This window comes from Mustela lutreola, chromosome 7 (genome assembly GCF_030435805.1).
Source record: "Mustela lutreola isolate mMusLut2 chromosome 7, mMusLut2.pri, whole genome shotgun sequence".
In the NCBI taxonomy this organism is placed as follows: domain Eukaryota; kingdom Metazoa; phylum Chordata; class Mammalia; order Carnivora; family Mustelidae; genus Mustela; species Mustela lutreola.
Window position 1 is genome coordinate 80,564,004 of NC_081296.1, and position 18,424 is coordinate 80,582,427.

Sequence of the window (18,424 nt, forward strand, 5' to 3'; positions counted from 1 at the left end):
ACATTTCTCATTTTCTTTCTCTTTCTCCTCTTCCCCATGCAGATTCCTCCTCCTCTTCACCATCATTGTGTCTGTGAGCCTGAAACTTGGTCCTGGGTGGTCCTCTCATTTCACCATTCCCACCCTGAAATCTCACCCATGTCCATGGCCTCATTCACCCCCGATATAAACAACACAAACCTGATATCCAGATCTATATCTCCAGCTCCCATCTCTCTTCTGATCCCCAGACCTATGAAGCCACCTCTTATTCATCCTCTTAACCTTGGGTGACTCCCAGGGACCTCAAACTCAATACATTCAAGACCAAACCCATGTTCTTCCCCCTGTAATGTGGTTGTCCTCTACTGCTTCTTTCCCCCAGTGAATGATACCCTTGTCACTCAACCATGGCCAGGTGCTCAGGCAACAGTCCTCACAATGCCTCCTCTTTACCTCCGTGCCAAATCCTTTACAAAATGCTGTCCTTTTACTTCCTATGTAGTTTTCACTCGGCTTCTCTACATCTCTACCACCGTTAGTCAAGCTATCTTTTGCCCAGACTGCTTGGCCTTCTAACGTATTCTGCACCCACATTGTTTCTGCTTCCTTTCCCCTAACCTTATTGCTAGTGCAAGTGGAGTGATTTAAAAAAAAAAATGCAGATCTGTTTGTGCCCCTTTCCTGCTTAATAGCCTTCAATGGCTCCTCCTCACCAACAAGGTAAATTCCAGAAGCCTCATACATGCTCCTGCAGGCTTGATCCCATGCTCCCTGGTGCTTCACCTCACTTCTCTCCCCAGACTGCACTCATCATACTGGCCTTCTTTCAGTTTCCCCAATGCCACAGGGCCCTTGCACTAGTTGGTCTTTATGCCTGAGGTCTTCTCCTCCCCTAGTCAAGTTCTCATCCCTCAGTTATCAGCTCAAGCATTATCTGCCTCAGCGAAGCCTTGGCTAACCCCTGGACTTGCTACTCAAAGTGTGATTTAAGTCCTTGAATCATGATTCAAGCCCTTGAATCATAATCTCCCTCTTAACCAGATCCCCAGGTATATGTATAACCACATCAGAGACTTAATACCTAAGAGATTTAATACCTAATAGATACTATATTCTCTAGTCTAAGGGTAAGGGCTAGAAAGGAGTGTGCAGATAGTCTCAGCCAGGAAATCCATTGCCTCTTCTCTCCACTGAACCACACACTTCCAATTTGTCCCCTCTGTTCAGAAATTTTCCAGATATGGGAACTCTTCTAATCCATTAAGCAGCTTCCCACTGCTCTTCTACCCTAACTCATTTCAGTATCTCTTTAGGGTTTACTTTGGTGTGTTCACAGCCAACATTCCTTGGAGATTCAATTGTGCTGTGTCTGTCCTGGAATTATATATAACCCCTCACCTTTATGTGGCACTGGGTCATTCACATGCATTATCTTGTTACAGCCTCACAACCCTGTGAGATCATTATGACCATTCTCCTACTAAAGGTAACACCAGGACTCAGAAGGACTGAGAGGAGCTACCTGCACGCACGCAGGTGCATGGCAGACCTGGGACTTGCACTGAAATCTCGGACTCTTTCTGGCTTATTCTCTCAACATTCTTTCTGGGAGATGATGGAGAATAGCCGTTATATCTTCAGCACACAAGGGTGAATTTGGGTGACCCTAGAATCTGGGAGTTTTCTTTTGAGAGTGAAATGAGAAAGAAGGAGCCAAAAATGGAGAAGACAAGGCATTGGGGGAGGCAAAAGACTCAGACTGTGACTGAAGTTTGGGGTGCCTCTAATCCAGTCACGGTGCCAAGATGTCATCTGGGGAAAATACAATGGAAGCCATGGATCTGTGGCTAGGACTTTTTCCCTGTGGTAAGTGGCTGCAGTGATCTCCCATCTAAGCCATGGCTTGTCATTGTCACCAATGCTTTGGGACTATGGACTAACAGCACATTGCATTCACAAGAGGACCCTTGGCTCCTCTAATAAAAAGTTTGTCTAGAGGACGGTCAGCAGGAGGCCTAGGAAGGGGGGCTGAAGGAGCCAAACCTTCTTGCCTTAACCTAAGGGAGTGGGCACCCAGGCCAGCCACCAGCACTGTCCAGTTGGCCAGAGCCGTGCTGTGGCACCATACGAGGACAGGCCTTCACTGGGAGTGATCTCTTCAGCTCGGCATGTTTCAGGGCTCTTGTGAACCCGACCTCTCAGCACCTCTCTATTGACATCATGTGGCAATGAAGTCTTGCAGGAAAGGACCCCAGTCAGTTATCAGTGTCTGCCTTCTGGGAATGCTAGGATCAGACTCTTCTTGGTGCTCTCATCCCTGGGGCCTCAGCTCAGATATTACCTCCCCAACGTCCTGTCCAAAGTCTCCTTCAATGGTCTCTCCCTCATCCAATTAGTCCCTCACATCACCCTGTTTATTTCCATTACCAGCAACTGTCAAATCTGTGGCAGGTTTTTTTAAAATTTATTTTAACTGACTCAGTTTTATTCATCCCATTCCACAATGCGCCTTCAGAACTGTGCTTGGCACATCGTGGGAGCTGAAACCCACCGAATGAGTTATTATTGAAAATAACAGCAAAATCTCCCCCAAACCTAAGGTGTGTGTGCCCATCAGTTTAGGCAAGGGGCACCAGGCTTGGCCCCTCCCCCAAGCACCCAAGAAGCAGAGTCAGAGAACCAGATAGCAGGGCTCACTCAGACCCAGCTCTTTCCAGCTTCCTGTGGGGAGGAGCCCTCAGGCCTCTCCCAGACCTCCACATTCTCGGTGATCCATGTCCTGCCCTCACTCTCAGCCAGCAGTGAGGCGCTTATGTTCTAGAGTCAAGAACCACGACAAGAAAGGGGCTCCGGGCGGCCCCAGGTTTCAGCCAGCTGATTCTCTGCGGGCCATGTTTCCAGAGGTGCGGTGATCAAGAATCTCCCCACCACAGGCTAAGACAGAAGAGTCCAGTTCCTCCCTGCCCCTGACAAAACAGGGAATACTATTAAATATAAATAATTTATACAAAATGGCTCGTACAAAAAGCTGTGGGAGGGGTAGGGACATCTCTGTGAGAGACTGAGATGACCAGAAAGGGAAAGATGCCCACACCTCTCCTGGTCCTTAAAACAGAGGCCTCCGGAGGCAGCCCAACTCCCAGCAGGGGGCTCTGGCAGGCAGAAGAGAGGCAGAACAGGGCCGAGGGGGGCTCAGGGGGCCAGGCTGGAGAGCAGAGTGGTGAACTGCAAGGCCTGCCCTGCCAGTGCCGCCACACACTGCGCCATCTCTTGGGCCGCAGGGTGGGACGGGTAGCCCAGGGCAGCCCCTTTGACAGCCAGGACGGTGGCCCGCAGTGCCTGGCCCAGTGCTGTCCCTGCAGCCCCAACCTGGGCTCGCAGAGGAGCGGAGGCTGCCAGCCGGCCCAGAGTGTCCCCAACAAACACCAGACGGTGAGCAGCCACCACCACCCGTTTGCCGTGGGGCACGAAGAGGCGTGGGGGCTGGTTGGCCTGGGTGCTGGATGTGAGGGCCGCCACGGCAGCCTGCAGGGCTGAGTAGTGGCTCTGGCACTGGCCTGCATAGAAGTGCAGGAGCTGCAGGTCTCCAGTGGGCAGATCCAGTGGCTCCTCCGGGCATGGGGCCTCCTGATGGCAAGAGCAGTGGTTGATGGGCACGCCTGCTGCAGTGCTCCTTTTGCAGCCCCTTCCTCCCTCTTTCCCTTGCTCAGCTCCTCATTCTTTCCTTTCTGCCCGAGCTCTTTGCTCTGCCTACCACAACCTTTAAATTCTCATAGCCAGGGCTAGGAAAGTGCTGGGAGCAGATGACAGAGCAGTCTGGATTCAAACTAGTCTCTGAACTTGTTTCCTTAGCTCTAAAACGGGGCCTCTGGGACCACATTGTCCAGCATCAACATAATGCGAACCACATGTGTAATAAAGGTATTTCTAGTAGCCATGTTAAGAAAAGTAAAAAGAAATCAGATTTTCCCCCTAACTCCAGATATAAAAATTGTTGTAATCTCAACATGTAATCAATATAAAAATAACTGACGTTTCTTTTCACTCTAAGCCTGCAAAATCTGGTGTGCGTTTGGTTTATACGTACAGTGCCTTTCAATTCAGCCTAGCCGCATTTCAAGGACGTGGTAGCTGCACGTGGTCAGGGGCCACCATACCATATTGGATGGTGCCATTCCAGTGTCTGCTTCCCAAGGCTGCAGCATAGTTACTGCCGCAGCATGTAGCGAGAACTTAGAACGTTGCACACGGTGAGCACCACTCAAGTACTAACTGGGGCTGTGATTAGTGCTGACCCATGCAATGTGCTTATTAGCATGGGGCCCACACTTGGGATCTACCTGAGAAACGGTAGCTACAATGCTTAGGACCATTCTAGACAGTCAAGGAGACCACCTCAATTTCCTGAGGCCCAGAGAGATTAACTGGTGACTTCAGGGCCCCTGGCTTCTTACTGGTGGAGCTGGGATTAGAAGCCAGGTCTCTTAGGAACCCAGGAATTCACAGTTGGAAGGAGCCTCAGAAGTCACCCGGCCCAGCCACAAATTCTGCTTCCCTGGCTGTTTGGTTTTCTGATTCTTCTCCAACACATTCTTTCCCCTCTTTCTGAATTCCTGATATCCTTTTCCAGGTTCCAGCTCCTTCCTGCTGAATTCTTGCTCCTCTCTATCCCAGCTCCGGCTCCCCGAGTTCTTACCCCCATCCTAACCTCCCTCCCTTGCTGCTTCCCCCAAGTTCCTGTTCCTCCTTCCTGTTCCCACAGGATTACCTGCTGCTCCGGAAGCCCCCTCTCCAGCAGTTCAGGATCCCCTGGGCAGGCTTTATCCAGGGGCCTACATCCCTGAGCTTTATCCATGCCCTGTAGGAGGGACCAGGGTCTCAGTGCAGGGGTGGGGGAGCAGGGCAGGTGCCCCCTTCCCTGTCCCTCTTTCTTCCCCAGGTCTCTCCTGCCATCAGAGGTTGTAGGTTCTTGACTCCAGGTCTGGGAGAGTTCTGGTGGCAGGTCAGATAGCTTGGGGACCCCAGGCTGGGTTTAGATGGAGTACAGCACCAGTACAAGTGGTGGGGCCAAGTATTGGGGTCCCAGGCCCTAGGGTGCAGGGCCAGTGGAGGAAGGGAGGAGGAAAGAAAGGGAGGGTCCCTCTGGTTACCTTGGGGGCATTCCTGGTGGGAGGGGAACTTACCTTCAGGTGGACATAGTCGTACTCTTCAGCCATTGGGATGCCCTCATACTCATTGTGGGGTCCTGCTGGATCGTCCTCTACCTCCCTGCCCTCTGGATCCTCCTCAACCTTGGGGCCCCCATAGCCCGGCAGGCGGGGTGGGGGTGGGGGTAGAGGTCGGTCCTGGATGCTGCCTTTCCGGCCTGGAGCAGGAGAGGGAGCGGGGGAAGGGCTGGGGGCCTCAGGGACAGGCAGGGCAGGCAAAGGGCGGCGAGACAGGCTCTCAGCTGAGGGCAAGCGGGGCCTGTGTGGGAGTGGGGGGCTTCTGGCTAGAAGCAGGGCCAAAGCGTCCAGGTCATTGGAGGCCGAGGCTTCTGGGGGCTCTGGAGAAGGAGGCGCCTCTGGTCCCAGCAGGGGCACATCGTAGATGCCCTCATCAGTGCCGCCACCTTCCCCATCTGCTAGCAGTTCCTCTGGCGCTTCGTACAGATTGAGCAAAGCTGAGGCCCGTTTCAGGTTGGAGGGGGCAGCGTAGAGGGGGGGCTCGGGTTCCCGGCCCCCTTCCCACTCCAGATCTGCTTCCAGCTCTGATGGCAGCTTTGGGGCCAAAGGCACATCGTAGGGAGCTTCATCCTCTCCAGGGGGCTGCAGGGCACCCTGGGCCAGAGGGCGGCTGAAGGAGGCAGGGGAGTCGTAGGGACCATTGGAGGGAACTCGGAGGGCCGTGGGGGGCACGTCATAGACCTGGAGAGGGAGCCCAGCCACCAGTTATTGTCAGATTCAGCAGGGGACACCCTCCCAGAGTCCTCTGCTCCCTGCCCAGCATATACATGGGTGTCTAGCTCTCACCTCCAGGGCGTCTCCAGGGGCGGCTGTCTGGGTCCCACTCCCTCTGGGGACCTTGTAGATGGGATCGGGGGAGGGCAGGCAGGGTCCGGCCTGAGGTCCTACGGTAGGACAGGGCCGAGCTGGGGGTGGTACCACATATACCTGGGGGATCAAAACAGATGGAAGGGTCAGGAGTGGGGACCAGAGAAGCAGAGAATGTATGCCATAGAGGAACTTATACCCTTTCTGGCCCCCATCCCGTGCCCATGGGGAGACAGAGCCCAGGGAGGGTTGGCAGACAGGTTTCACCCAGCTCTGGGTCCATGAAGAGCTGCAGTCTCAGGGCTCGCCTTGCCCCCACCCTGCTGCAGGCACCAGCAGAGGGGAACGGGTCTCTTCTGGCTTGGGGTGGGGAGGGCTCCAGCTCTCACCTCCTGGTCCTCATTGCTGTGCTCTGGGGCTGGAGATGGTGAGCCAGGCTGGGCGGGGGGCTCCTGGGTGAGGCTGGGCTGGGGTGCTGGGCCGGCAGGAAGGAGCTTCACTCTGTTGGCGGGCACAATGCCCTGCTGGCCATGCAGCGAGCAGAGGCACCAGCCATCCAGGCCACCAGCGCCCTCCCTTTGCAGGACCCGGAGGACATCCCCTCGGCGGAAGGACAGCTCCTGGGGGGACTCAGCGGTGTTGTCGTACAGTGCCCGGGCCAGCTGGGCCTGGTGGGGGAGGCGGGAGTGGGGAGAGGGGTCTCACACACATAGCAGGTCCCTTGCTCAGAAATATCACAGAGCTCCCCACATCCCTCAGGCTACAGATCTGAACTGGCTCAGCCCTTACTGACTGGGTCCTGCCTTGTCTCCAGCTTCATCCCCTGTTCTCTTCCTCTTCCTATCTATTCCCTGAACTAGAGAGACTCTTTCCCACTTCAGGGCCTTGGCACTTGTGGTTTCCTTTACTCTTGCCTTGACTCATCGCCTGACTGGCCCTTTTTCATCCTTCAGTTCTGCTGAAGTGTCTCCTCCTCAAAGAGGGCTTTCCTTCATTCTTCTTCCTACCCAACTCTGTGTTGGTCTTCACCATTGTTTCCTTCATCAGACTTTACATTATTTGCCTACTTCATTTCTTTCTTTTTTTTTTTTTTTTTAAAAGATTTTATTTCTTTATTTGAGAGAGAGACAGTGAGAGAGAGCATGAGTGAGGAGAAGGTCAGAGAGCGAAGCAGACTCCCCATGGAGCTGGGAGCCTGATGTGGGACTTGATCCCGGGACTCCGGGATCATGACCTGAGCCGAAGGCAGTCGTCCAACCAACTGAGCCACCCAGGCGTCCCATGCCTACTTCATTTCTTATTGTCTATCTCTTCCCTTACCCTGTAAGCTCTGGGAGAACAGAACAGGGACTGCTCTATTCCTGGCCCCTGCCAATGGGCTTCACCTGGAATCAGGTCTGAAGGAACATGTGTTGCATGAATTCCCTCCAAAGCTTCGTGTACATGAGAAAGACCCGCTAAGGTTTGCCCGAGACTCTCCTTCACCTTCCCTGTTTCCCAGTCAGCATCCCCCACAAGCAGAAGTTTAGACTGAATGGCAGCAGAGACCCAGCAATCCGCGAGAGACTGGGAAAAACCCAGCCCAGACAGTGCCTAGGCATGAAAAGGAAGAAAACAGAAACTGAAGCAACTGTTTTGTTCTCAGTCTCTGCAAAGAAGGTTCTATCAGAGGAAGCTGAGGTTACCATGGAGAGGAGAAAAGAGTATACACTCTACTGTGTGTGTGTTTGGGGTGGCCGGGCAGGGAGGGTGGGACTGGCAGATCAACCAAGAGCAAACATTTGTCAGCCTGTTTCCAGTACTGTCTGGTAGGGACAGCTAAGCTTTGTTGCTTTGAGATACACTTGCTCAAGTGGAAAAGTCACAGATAATCAAGTGAAAATTATGTATCCAGACACTTTGCAAGTCTTTACACTAATCATCTTATCTCATTTAATTCTAAAACACCCTTATGAGGATGGAGCCATCATTATCCCATTTGGAAAGGTGGCTGGGACATAGAGGGTAGGACTCTGCCCCCAACAGAGAGCTGGTGCTGCTGGCAGAAGTGACTTGAACCCCAGGCTATTTGACTCCAGAGCCAGTGCTCTTAGTCACCCGCTTACTGCTTCTCCACCATCACAAACATGAGGTTCTACTTTCTTCTTTTTCTATTAGTGACTTAACCTCTTGGTTAGGTAGAATCCATGACTCCAACATGACTCAAGCACATATGAAGTCTTCGTTCTACCCGATTTCCCTTTGCTATTCAGCTCTCATGGGGCTCCGGTCCCATGTTGCCTTTGATAGAATCAGGCTTCCACCATTCACTGTACTGGAACATGTTCTGGTTGGGTTGTGCTTGCCAGGTGACTGTGCCTGCTGGCGGGCTCCCAGGCGATGGTGGTGGACAGCAGGAGTTAGGCATCACCGAGCAGGTAATCCATGTGCGCTAATTCAGTAGAACATCTCAAGCTAAAGGTCTCTGGCAGGGGTGCATTTGGTCCCAGACCCTGGAGAGAAGGAGGCCTGGCTCAGGCAGCAAGAGTGCATGTTCCTTTCATGGGCATTTCCCTTGTGTGGAGGGGGGTTCCAGCCCTCTCGGCTGGGTGATTTTAACAACAAAGGACTTTTCCTCTTGCCTGGATCCACACTCATCAAGCCATTTTCTGACTATATTTTGGCTTCTAAAGGATATTCTCCCACAGAAAGAAAACATGCTAACCAGATGGCACAAATTTCTGGTTACCTCAGCACTTTTCTTTCTAATTGTTAATTAGAAATTAGTGTTTTGGGTTAGGCGGGGGGGGGGGGGGGCGCGGTGAAGAGCACAGTTCTGAGGCAGACAGACCGGGGCTTCAGTCCTGGCTCTGTCCCTTTCTAACTGCATGACTTTGGGCAGGTTGTTTGACCTTCCCAAGCCTTCGGTTTCCTCCTTTGTAGAATTCCGTGGCCATATCCAAATATCCATTTCTGGATAATAACAGCGCAGGGTTATGGTGAGGACTGGAGGAGATAATGCAGCAAACCACCAGGACAAAGCTTAGGACCCACACGGGGCCTATATATGCTCAACAAATATTAGCTACTATTAGGATCCTGTGAGTTTGATGAATGTGAATGCCACCCCCCACCTCTAGGTACAAAGAAAAATTTGCCTCCTGGGACTACAAAGCTGACCAGCTGACCTAAGCTAGCCTTGAGCCATCATCTTTATGTCAGAGTACCCCTCCCTGTTTTCAGGACCTCCCCCTCTCCAGGCTCTGAGTTCAGGTCTTCTCACCATCATACAGACTGAGGAGCTAAAATGAGTTTGGTCTGAGAAGGAGTGAAAACTGAACTCGCCCTGGGAGTATGGGAGGATGTCAGGAGCCATGCTTCTCGTCTTTCCAGCCTCACAGTCCTCCTGCCCAGAGTACCCATTCGGAAGGCACCAGAAAGCAAGAGGCAGCCTCGCTTTCCCCGGAAATCACAGCATCTAGGGAAGGGTGGAAAGGGGACAGAGTTGCTTGGACTCAAACTGTAAGGTGTGCAGGGCAGAAAGCAGAGGTGGGCTGTGGAGAGCTCCTCCTAGTGTTAAGGTTTGAATTCTGTCCCAACAGGCCAAACCTCTGGGCCTCACCATTTCAGGAACTCAGGCCAGAGCTGTTGATAGACTGATTGATGACGGGTGTGGCCACCCTGCTCTACCCCCTCCTCAGGGGCCCAGCTGACTTGTGAGGGAGTGGCTGCCTTAACTGGGGGGTGGCAGTGGGCCACAAGCTTTCTGGGAGGCCTCCTCCCACCCTCCCATCATGCCAGCTGTCTCCTCCCTTTGTCCCCAGTCCCCGGAAAGTGGCCAGAGGCTGGCTGACATCACCTCTCCTCCTCCCTCTATTTTCTCTCTCTCCGTGCCTGATCTCCCTCTTTTGCTTTATTTCTCCCCTTTCCTCCATTCTTCCTCTACAGAAGGGCCTCTTTGGCCTCTCCTATTTTCCTGTAGCCACCTCCATTCCTTCACCCCCTCCCAACCTTTTTACTTGCCTCCCAATCACAAGCCCCTGCCAACCACCGGTGGCCATCTGTTCCCGCCCCTAAAACAGCAGATAGGACTCGGGCTAGGCTTGCCCCCTCCCCTCCATCCAGGGGCAGCCTCTAGAAAGAAAAAGAGGAGAATGGGGAGGGGGGGGGGAGAAAGGGGAACCTAGACCCAGAAGGAGTTAGGGAAGGGGAGTGAGAGGGAGAAAGGGAAACAAAAGCAAGGGCGGGGGGTGAGGACACAGCCTCTCGGAGGAGAAAGGGCCCAGGGAGAAAGACAAAGAGAAGGCAGAAATAAAAGTGACAGGAGTGCAGGGCAGGCCGTGGAGGCCTATGGCCCGCAGCCTCCTCTCCCTGGTGGACTCACCGACGTGGCTATGGCCATGGCCTTGGCCTCCCGCGCGGCCTGCTTCAGGCCAAGCTCGGTTTCGCTGATTTCACCAGCGGCCGCCCCGCATCATGGAGGCGGCCCCCGGCTGCGGCGCCTGAGTCGTGGCCTCCGCGGAGGTTGGAGGAGGAGAAAGAAAGCCCACAAAACTCCCCAAATGGGAGGCAGCTTGGCCGGGCAGGAGGAGGAGCGGGGCGGGCCGGGGCGTCGCTGCGGGACCTCATCCAAGGGCGCGCGCTCCGTGCCGTCCCGGGGGCCACGGGGTTGGCCAGGCCGCCGGAGCCGCCCGCCCTAGGCCGCTGAGGGACCCGGGGTTCGCATGGGCCAAAAGCTCCCTCCCAGGGCCGGGCAGGCGAGGAGGCGGGAGCTGGGGCAGTGCTCGACGCCTCGCCGGGCCGCTCGGGACGGCCCCGAGGGCTGGGAGAAGCCGCCGGGGCGGTTGGGCTGGACGGGCGAGTTCAGGGGCCAACCGTCCCCAGCTGGGGGCCGCGGCGGAGAGCGGTGCCCGCAGGGCTGTGGTCGGGGAGGCGCGGCTGCGAGGGGGTGGGGCGAGCGAGCACGGAGACGTTCGCCCCTTTTCAGACTCGCCCAAGTTGGCAGAGGGAGGCCAGGTTGGCGCGGGAGGCCTGAGAGCGTGGCTGTGGGGCTGCGTCGCCGGTGGAGCTGCGGGTCGGCCCAGACACTCGCACGCCCGGCGGCGAGGCGGGTTCACACTCACGCACACTCGCCCTCTGCACGCCCGGGACTCAGGGGGCGCTGCGACGGAACCTCGCTCCCCGCACGCGGGCTCGGCCCGAAGGAGGGGGACGGCCTTCCCCACGCCGCCGCGGGGCCCACCCGCGCGCCGCCACCCCTCGGCCCGCTCACGCGCACCCGCCGCAGGGCCCCTCGGCGCGCTCTGGAGCTCGAGGCAGCTCCCAGGTGGCTCTGGGGACGGAGAGAAAGGCCACAAAGCAAAGGAAGCAGCAAAGAGAAGGCGAAGGAGGAGCAGGGGCCAAGGGTCCAGACTCGCCTGGAGGGGGGGCACTGAAGGGGCTGCGAAGGCTCCGGGGGTCGCGCGTGGCCTTCGGGCTCAGTCCCCGCGCGCGCGGCTCCCCTTCCCTCCCCTTCCCCGGCTCCCAGCTCCCACTCTGGGTAGCTCCTTCCTCCACCCCTCGGGCCCTCTACGCCGCGGCGCCGGGCTCAGTCCTGGGGATTAAAAGAAAGGAGGGAGGGGGAAAAGGGAGGGGAAGGGAAGGGGCGGAGGAGAAAGGAGGACGATCCCTCCGAAGGCGGGTGTTGAGTTTCAGCTCGGGACCCTCGGGCCAAACCGCGCGCCCCCTCCCGGGCCCGCTCCCCGGCGCCTCCTGCTCCCGACGTCGCGGCCGACCTCCGGTGGTCTGGTGAGCTCCTTCCTGGGAGCCTCCCTCACCCAGCCGCGCCCCCGCTCTGCCCCGCGAGCCCCGCGCCTCTCTCTGCGTCCCTTTCATGAGCCCCACATCTGTCTTTCCCGTGGGAGGGAGCGCGCTCCTTCCTCCTTTCTGGGGTCCTCAGCCGAGCGTCTCTTCTGCCTTGGCGTTGCCTCAGCAGCGGTGACAGGGTTGGCCAGCCGCTCCTGGAGGGGATTGGGCGGCGGGGGGGGGAGGTCTGCAGCTGGACATGGATTCTGGCCCTGGCAGAGAACATGAGCCTGGTCCCAGAGCTGCAGGCGGGCGGGTGGTGCCGCCTCTTACACTTTTCTGCCAGTCTGGGCCTGCCCCCACCCCCTTTCACTCTGCAGCCTCCGGAGCAGGAGTGGGGACTGTGGGCACAACAGGGCAGACCTCTTTCAGAGGAGCTAGGATCAGCTGAAAGGACAGAGTACGGGGGTTCCCACATCTCTTTGGTGTGCTGTTTCCCTCCAGCTACCCCCATCTCTTGCATCTCCCTTTTGGGGGCACACCTCAAGGCCTCTTAGGCTGGAATGGAGCCTGCCTTCTTCCATTTTTGAGGTTCCTGGTGTTGAAAAAGTGAGCTGCCATACAGGATTGAAAAACTGTGTTAGATTTTCAGTGTTTACTTTTAACAAATTAACACTTCAAACACATAAAACAGACGATGACTATGTATAACCTAATTTGGAGATAACATCAGAAGTCTAATTTAAGGCCCTTTGTGAACCTGAGGCCTTGAACAGGTGCTCCCCTCTTTCTCTCCTCACATTACACAGGCCCACACATCCAGGCATTTCCTAGCAGGGGAGGGGGCCACCAGCCCTGTCTCCCTTTCCCTGTCACCTAGGACCTGTGAAGAAATCCTATGCATAGGGGAGAAGTAGGGTGGGTTAGGAAAAGATTCTGGGGTGAGCGTGGGGATGGGCACTACAGTATTGGTGCTGGACTTGGCTCACAGACCTGAGAATGGGCCTGGGAATTATAAATAGACTTAGACTCCTTAGGATGGTAGAGAAACTTAGAAATTTCCAGATGGATTTGTAGGGAAGGAGAGCTCCACATCCCAGCTCCAGCCCAGTCCAATCTCCTCCAGACCCTAGTCCTGGGGGTGCCTGGCTGCCTGGAACACAGACATTCAGATGCTGGGGAGTGACTTGCTTTGCTCCGCCCGGGGACTGCCAAGAGTAAACTGGGGCCAAGATGGAGGCAGGCAGGAAATCCAATTCCCAAAGATGAATGTTCAGAGAGGCACAAGGAGAAAGAGACAGTGGCCGAAGAGGCAGGACTAGGCAGGAAAGAGGGGCAGGCAGAATGGTGGTATGGGAGGTGGGCTTTGAGGCTCACTGCCTGAACTCAGTGCCCAGGGCAATAAATGTAGGTGAGGGGGAGCTGCTGAGTACAAACCTGCAGGAAAACAACACTGTGCTTCTCGGAGGCCCAGGCATGAAGGGAGCCAGTCACACTCAGGAATGAATCCCCAGTTTATTAACTGTGCGACCTTGGTCCAGTTATGTAAAGTCTCTGAGTCTCAGGTCCTGATCTGCAGCAGTGTCTTTGGTGAAGAGCAAAAATATGTAAAATGCCTATAGCACAGAGATCTCCCTCCATGGCTTTTCCTCACCTTGGCTCCCTGGCTCCACCCCCCCGCCTCCCACTGTCCTTTCATGAAAACGGAAAGTGTTTCTTTGTGGAGGCCAGGAGGAGCCTTTTCCCCGTCCTTATCTCATCTCTGCCTCTCCTTTGCAGGGGTTTAAGGCAATTCTACCTTGTTCAGGGAGAGCTCTAGGCTCCATGTGAGGTTGGGCGGAACCCAGGCTGGGCAGTTAGACCCGGGGTGGGCGGTGGGCGGCGGGCGGTGGGCGGCTGCCTCAGGTAGCTAGGCCTCCACTTGAGGGCTTGCCTGGGCCATATCCCAAGGGTAACAGGGAAGGAACCCTTCCATCTGGCTTTCTGGGCCCCAAGTTCTCCCTGCTTCCCAGCAGGGCCAACTGCTGGTTTCTCCCATCCCTTATCATGACTATTCTTGCTCCTCGTGCTGCTCAAAATGCAGGTACTCAGGGCTTCTTCCAGTTCTCCTCTCTTGGGACCGCACAGCAACTAGATTACCTGAGTTCTAATGCTGTTTCAATACTTAGTGAACTTGGCAAGACCTCTTGGAGCCTCTGGTTCCCTGTCTGTAAAGTGGGGATAATAATTAAATCAATAGCTTCAGGCTTTTTGTGAAGATTAAGAGATTCCTGAGAACAGTGCCTTGCCCTGCTGTTAAATGTTGGATAAAAGCAACTATTATTATTGCTATTTGAGGCCAGCCCCATGGAGGCAGCAGCAGGTCAAAGACACAGTGTGTGTCCTTGAGAAACTCACATCACAGAGACTATGCTTGAATCCAGTCAGGACCTTGAAATAAAATCCAAACGCTCTGTCACAACCAGTAAGACCCTCTGCGATCTGGCCACTGCCCACCTTGTTACTTTATCTCATCCCGCTCTCCCTTGTCCTTTGTTTTCCACCCACATTGTCCTCTCTAGCTCGCAGATACTTCCAGCTCTTTCCCATGTCTAGGACTCTGTCTGTCCTGCTGCCTCTGTCTAGACCACTCTTCCCCCACTTGTTTTCCATCGTCATGTCAAATTCCTAACCCTCAGAAAGCCCTTCTTCCCTGGCTTTCCAAGTCCGAGAGGCACCCTCCTTCCATTCCCCTCAGCCTCCTATCTCAGAATGCTGTTGCGTTTTCTTCATAGCACTAATGATTATCAGACATGACCTGGTTTCCTTGTTTATTATCTGTCTCCTAAAACGTAAGCTTCACAAGGCAGAGATCTTATCTGGCTTGTCCTCCTCTGTCCTCGTAGCATTCAGAATAGTGCCTGGTCTCTACTGGCGCTCAGTAACTACCAGCTGAGTGGATGAAGGAACAGGGCAGCTGTGACCCTAGGACAAATCTGAGTAAGCCCAGGGCTTCCATGGGTGCCACCAGCACTGGGCTGAGGGGAGAGAGTTGTGGGGCTATTTGCCCAGTGCTCCCAGATTTTCCATGTGTCTCCCAGGCCAGACAAGTTTCTCTCTTATTCCTTTTTTTTTTTTTTTAATTCTCTTTCTTTCTTTTCTTTTCTTTCTTTTTTTTTTTTTTTTTAGATTTTATTTATTTATTTGACAGAGAGAGATCACAAGTAGACAGAGAGTCAGGCAGAGAGAGAGGGGAGGAAGCAGACTTCTTGCGGAGCAGAGAGCCCGATGGGGGCTCGATCCCAGGACCCTGGGACCATGACCTGAGCCAAAGGTAGAGGCTTTAACCGACTGAGCCACCCAGGTGCCCCAATTCCCTTTATTTCTTAAAGACTCGCTTACTTATTTGAGGGGGTGGGCAGGGAGAGGAAAAGAATCTCAAGCAGACTCCCCACTGAGTGTGGAACCTGACATGGGGCTTGATCTCAAGACCCCTGGGGAGATCATGACCTGAGCTGAAACCAAGAGTCGGACACTTAACTGACTGAGCCACCCAGGCGCCCCACACAAGGTTCTCTTTGAAGGCAGGCTCCCAAGCCTAAGCATCTTCGTAACTACAGGTGATACCACAGATAACAAACCACCAGTACCATTATCGCTACCTAATCAGGGCGCTGGAGGGCCCCATTGCTGGCTCACAGGCAGGTTGTGATCCAGGAGGTAGCCCCCAGGGCCGAGGACAGTATGTATGGATTTACCGGTCAGGAGAAGTATTTCAGCATTTTAACTGCTGGTGTGGGGCCTTCCCATCAGGCATGTGCCAACAGGCTTGTGAAGACCCTGCTGAGTCCTGTGGTTTCAGTGGTAGCTGAGGTCCAGAGTGGCTGAGCTTGTTGGTGCTTTTGTGGTCAACCAGGTTACCCTCTCAAAACCGAAAAACAAAACAGAACTAAACCACAAGAAAGTCTATAAATGAGGAGAAAGGCCCAGAGAGGGTCGAAGGTCAAGAAATGACCAAAGACAGGGGTAGGACTTCAAGGCAGCAGGGCTGTCTTTCTGTGGAAGGGCAAGGCAGGCACATTCTAGCTTCTTGAAAGCCCCCAGGGCCTCATGGTGGGGATACTTTCCATCCCATCTCCCCTGCCCTGCCCTGCTGGGTGCTGATCCCTCCTCCCAGGGGCTCTGTCAGGCCCCTCTGGCTGTGGGGCCATGCCCAGGCAAGTGAGGACAGGTGTGAGGTGAACTTTCCTATGCTTCCGCCTTCTGCATTCTTCCCATTGTCACCCCGATCTCCCCACACCCCCAAGGATTCCCTGGAAGCTGAAATGACTCAGGGATTCCAAAACTAGTTCCCCCAGGAGGAAAACCCTCTGGAAAATGTTTCTCATGGCAGGGAATCACCCAAAGGAATCCCACAGAGCGGCGAGGAGATAAGGACAGAGGCTGAGCAAACCGGAGGGGTGGGGTGCATGTGACTCAGAGCCCAGGTTCTCAGGTCAGAGCCGATCACCACAGTGGGGGAAAGGCCAGCCCTGGGGGCAACCTAGTGCTCGCAGGGGCCTTCCCTCTGCCTCATAGGGCTTTCTTCAGGATGTCCTGGTACAGAGGGAAGAGGACACCCCAAAGGCCTCTCCTGAAGGGCAGTGTGGGTCTCTGGCAGCATCAACAAGCAGCTGGGATCACTGCCAGCTCTTTCGAGCACCCCCTCCTGGACAGGGCCAAGATGGGAAGATCTGGGTCAATATGAATCTCTGAGGGTCTCATTGGTTTGGGGGGCTCCCACAGGGATCCAGCTCTTGTGGAAGAGCAGTGGCCCCTCACAGCCTTTTCTGGGGTTAAGGGTTTCTCCAGAACCCCCAAAAGCCATGTGCCAGGCAGTGGGTCCCCTCCAGCAGGGCTGAGTGCCCAAGTAGACAGGAATGTCCCTGGCCTCTGGCAGGTTCAGGTGAGACCTGTCCTGGCCCAAACCTGGGTAAGCAGGAAAGCACAGATGGAGAGTGAGGAGGGGGAGGGCCTCTCTTCCATTTGCAGCTGACTAGGGGGTCAGCCCAGTGTGGCTCCTGCGTGCCAGGAGGTTAGATTTGGAACCGGTCAGGGCTGGGGTAAAAAGCCAGCTCTGTCCCTAACTATACAACCTTGGGTAGGTTACTAAATTTCTTGGGGTCTTAGTTGTGTCATCTGTAATATGGGGATACTAGTTTCCATCTCATCGTTTTGTTGTAAGGATAAAATGAGCTGCTTCAGGTACAGGGCCTGGCCCTATCCTGGCACGTGACACAGAGGAGCCAAGGTCCCATGGCACACAGAAGCTAGAGGGTGTGGGGGAGCCTAGGGCAGACAGCAGGGGGACAGGAGTGGGTGATGTGTTCCTCACCTCAGTGCTTTTCCTAAGAGCTCCTGCTCCTCCAGCCACCACCTGTTTCCCCTAAACCCCCGCCTCACCCCCAGTTCCAGGTTTCCTCAAACCCACCAGAACAGCTTCTCCAATTCTCCAGGCCGTCCCCCCAACCTGATCTCATCACTCCTCCGCTCTGGGACTGCTTTGCCCTACAGCATTTGAAGGATTCCTCCTCATTCTGCAGTTTAACTTATTCCTGGGTCCCTTTGTTTATTTTCTGAGTCCTTGGATACTAGAAGAGTATTTTCTAAGGGAAAGCACATGCAAATCAGAAAATATCATTCTAGAGACCATGTCTGTGTATGAGTGTGTTGGGGGTGTGGGTCGTGGGTGTGGGGGATGAGGGGGATGGATGGGCAAGGATGGAGAGGAAAGGCTTGGAGGGAAGTAGGTGGCCTGCTCTCAGCACTGTGTCTCCCAGGAGGGGTGACCCCAGGCTGACTCATGTCTTCAGGGTCAGGCCTAGTTAAAGCACTTCTGAGCACGGATGCCCCCTCCTGGCCGACAGTGGCCCATGGAGCTGGGGGCGGGGCTGAGCTTGGGTGGACTTGCCCCATGACCCTAGACGGGCAGCTACCTGCTATGGCCCTTGTCCCCAGTGCCTTGGGAGTGGGGGTAGGGGCAGGTCCGTTCTGGAACTGGGATCTCCTGCTGGGCCATAGGTGAGGCTGTTAACAACCAAGCCCTTCCCCTTCCTGGCTTCACATCATTTATGCAATGGAAGCAACCACCCACATCTTCTTCCATCAGACCCTACACGTCCAACTGACAAACTGATGGGGTCAAGGCATTCCAGGCAGTCCTGTGGGGTTAGGCCTGCATCCCTGGCCCAGAGGAGATCAGGACAGGGTGGGATGGGGCATGGAGCAGCCACTGGAGTGGGTGAGGGGTAGTGGGTAATGGACAATGAGAAAGATGTCTTAGGTGATGGGGGTCCTAGATGTTGGGGTCATCGAAAGCGAGAAAGGGGTCAGAGAACAGAAGGGTTGAGGGTCAAAGGAGATAGAGGGAAATGTTCACTAAGCTGGGTGACCAGATGGCTGTCTGAGAAGAAAGGGAATGGTAGAGACAAGACCCTGGATGAGGGCATGGGAATGAGGCCTCTTGAAGACAGACCAGATGATGTTCCCTAATTTGGGGTACCAAGCCAACCAGGGGAATTCCCATAACACCAGTTCTCCAGTGCCCAGAATGGCAGAGTACTATTACTTTGACCCCACACCCAGAAAGCTGCAAAGAACAGATTTTCCCCAATAGGCTCCCAAGGTGT

At 54.9% G+C, this 18,424-nt stretch overlaps 1 protein-coding gene across 2 annotated transcripts; it reads right to left on the reverse strand.

Annotated features, from left to right (window-relative positions):
- Nucleotides 1–2,939: 2,939 nt before the first annotated feature.
- On the reverse strand, nucleotides 2,940–11,247 carry EFS (embryonal Fyn-associated substrate). 2 transcript variants are annotated; one of them, XM_059181675.1, is made up of 7 exons: nucleotides 10,378–11,243; nucleotides 6,480–6,682; nucleotides 6,404–6,449; nucleotides 5,994–6,134; nucleotides 5,166–5,888; nucleotides 4,751–4,840; nucleotides 2,940–3,609 (listed from the first exon to the last, which is right to left on the reverse strand). In XM_059181675.1, the coding sequence occupies exons 1-7, from the start codon at nucleotides 10,393–10,395 to the stop codon at nucleotides 3,175–3,177; spliced, it is 1,656 nt and encodes a 551-aa protein (XP_059037658.1). In that variant the 5' UTR covers nucleotides 10,396–11,243; the 3' UTR covers nucleotides 2,940–3,174. The 2 variants fall into 2 exon arrangements, with proteins under 2 accessions (XP_059037658.1, XP_059037657.1); XM_059181674.1 differs by having other exon boundaries at nucleotides 6,404–6,682; nucleotides 10,378–11,247.
- Between the last annotated feature and the right edge of the window lie 7,177 nt (nucleotides 11,248–18,424).

Coding starts and splice junctions, on each gene's coding strand:
- EFS (XM_059181674.1), bottom strand. Junction 5,889..5,993: donor CCCCTGGAGACGCCCTGGAG/GTGAGAGCTAGA, acceptor CTCCCTCTCCAG/GTCTATGACGTGCCCCCCAC. Junction 4,841..5,165: donor ACGACTATGTCCACCTGAAG/GTAAGTTCCCCT, acceptor TCCCTCCTACAG/GGCATGGATAAAGCTCAGGG.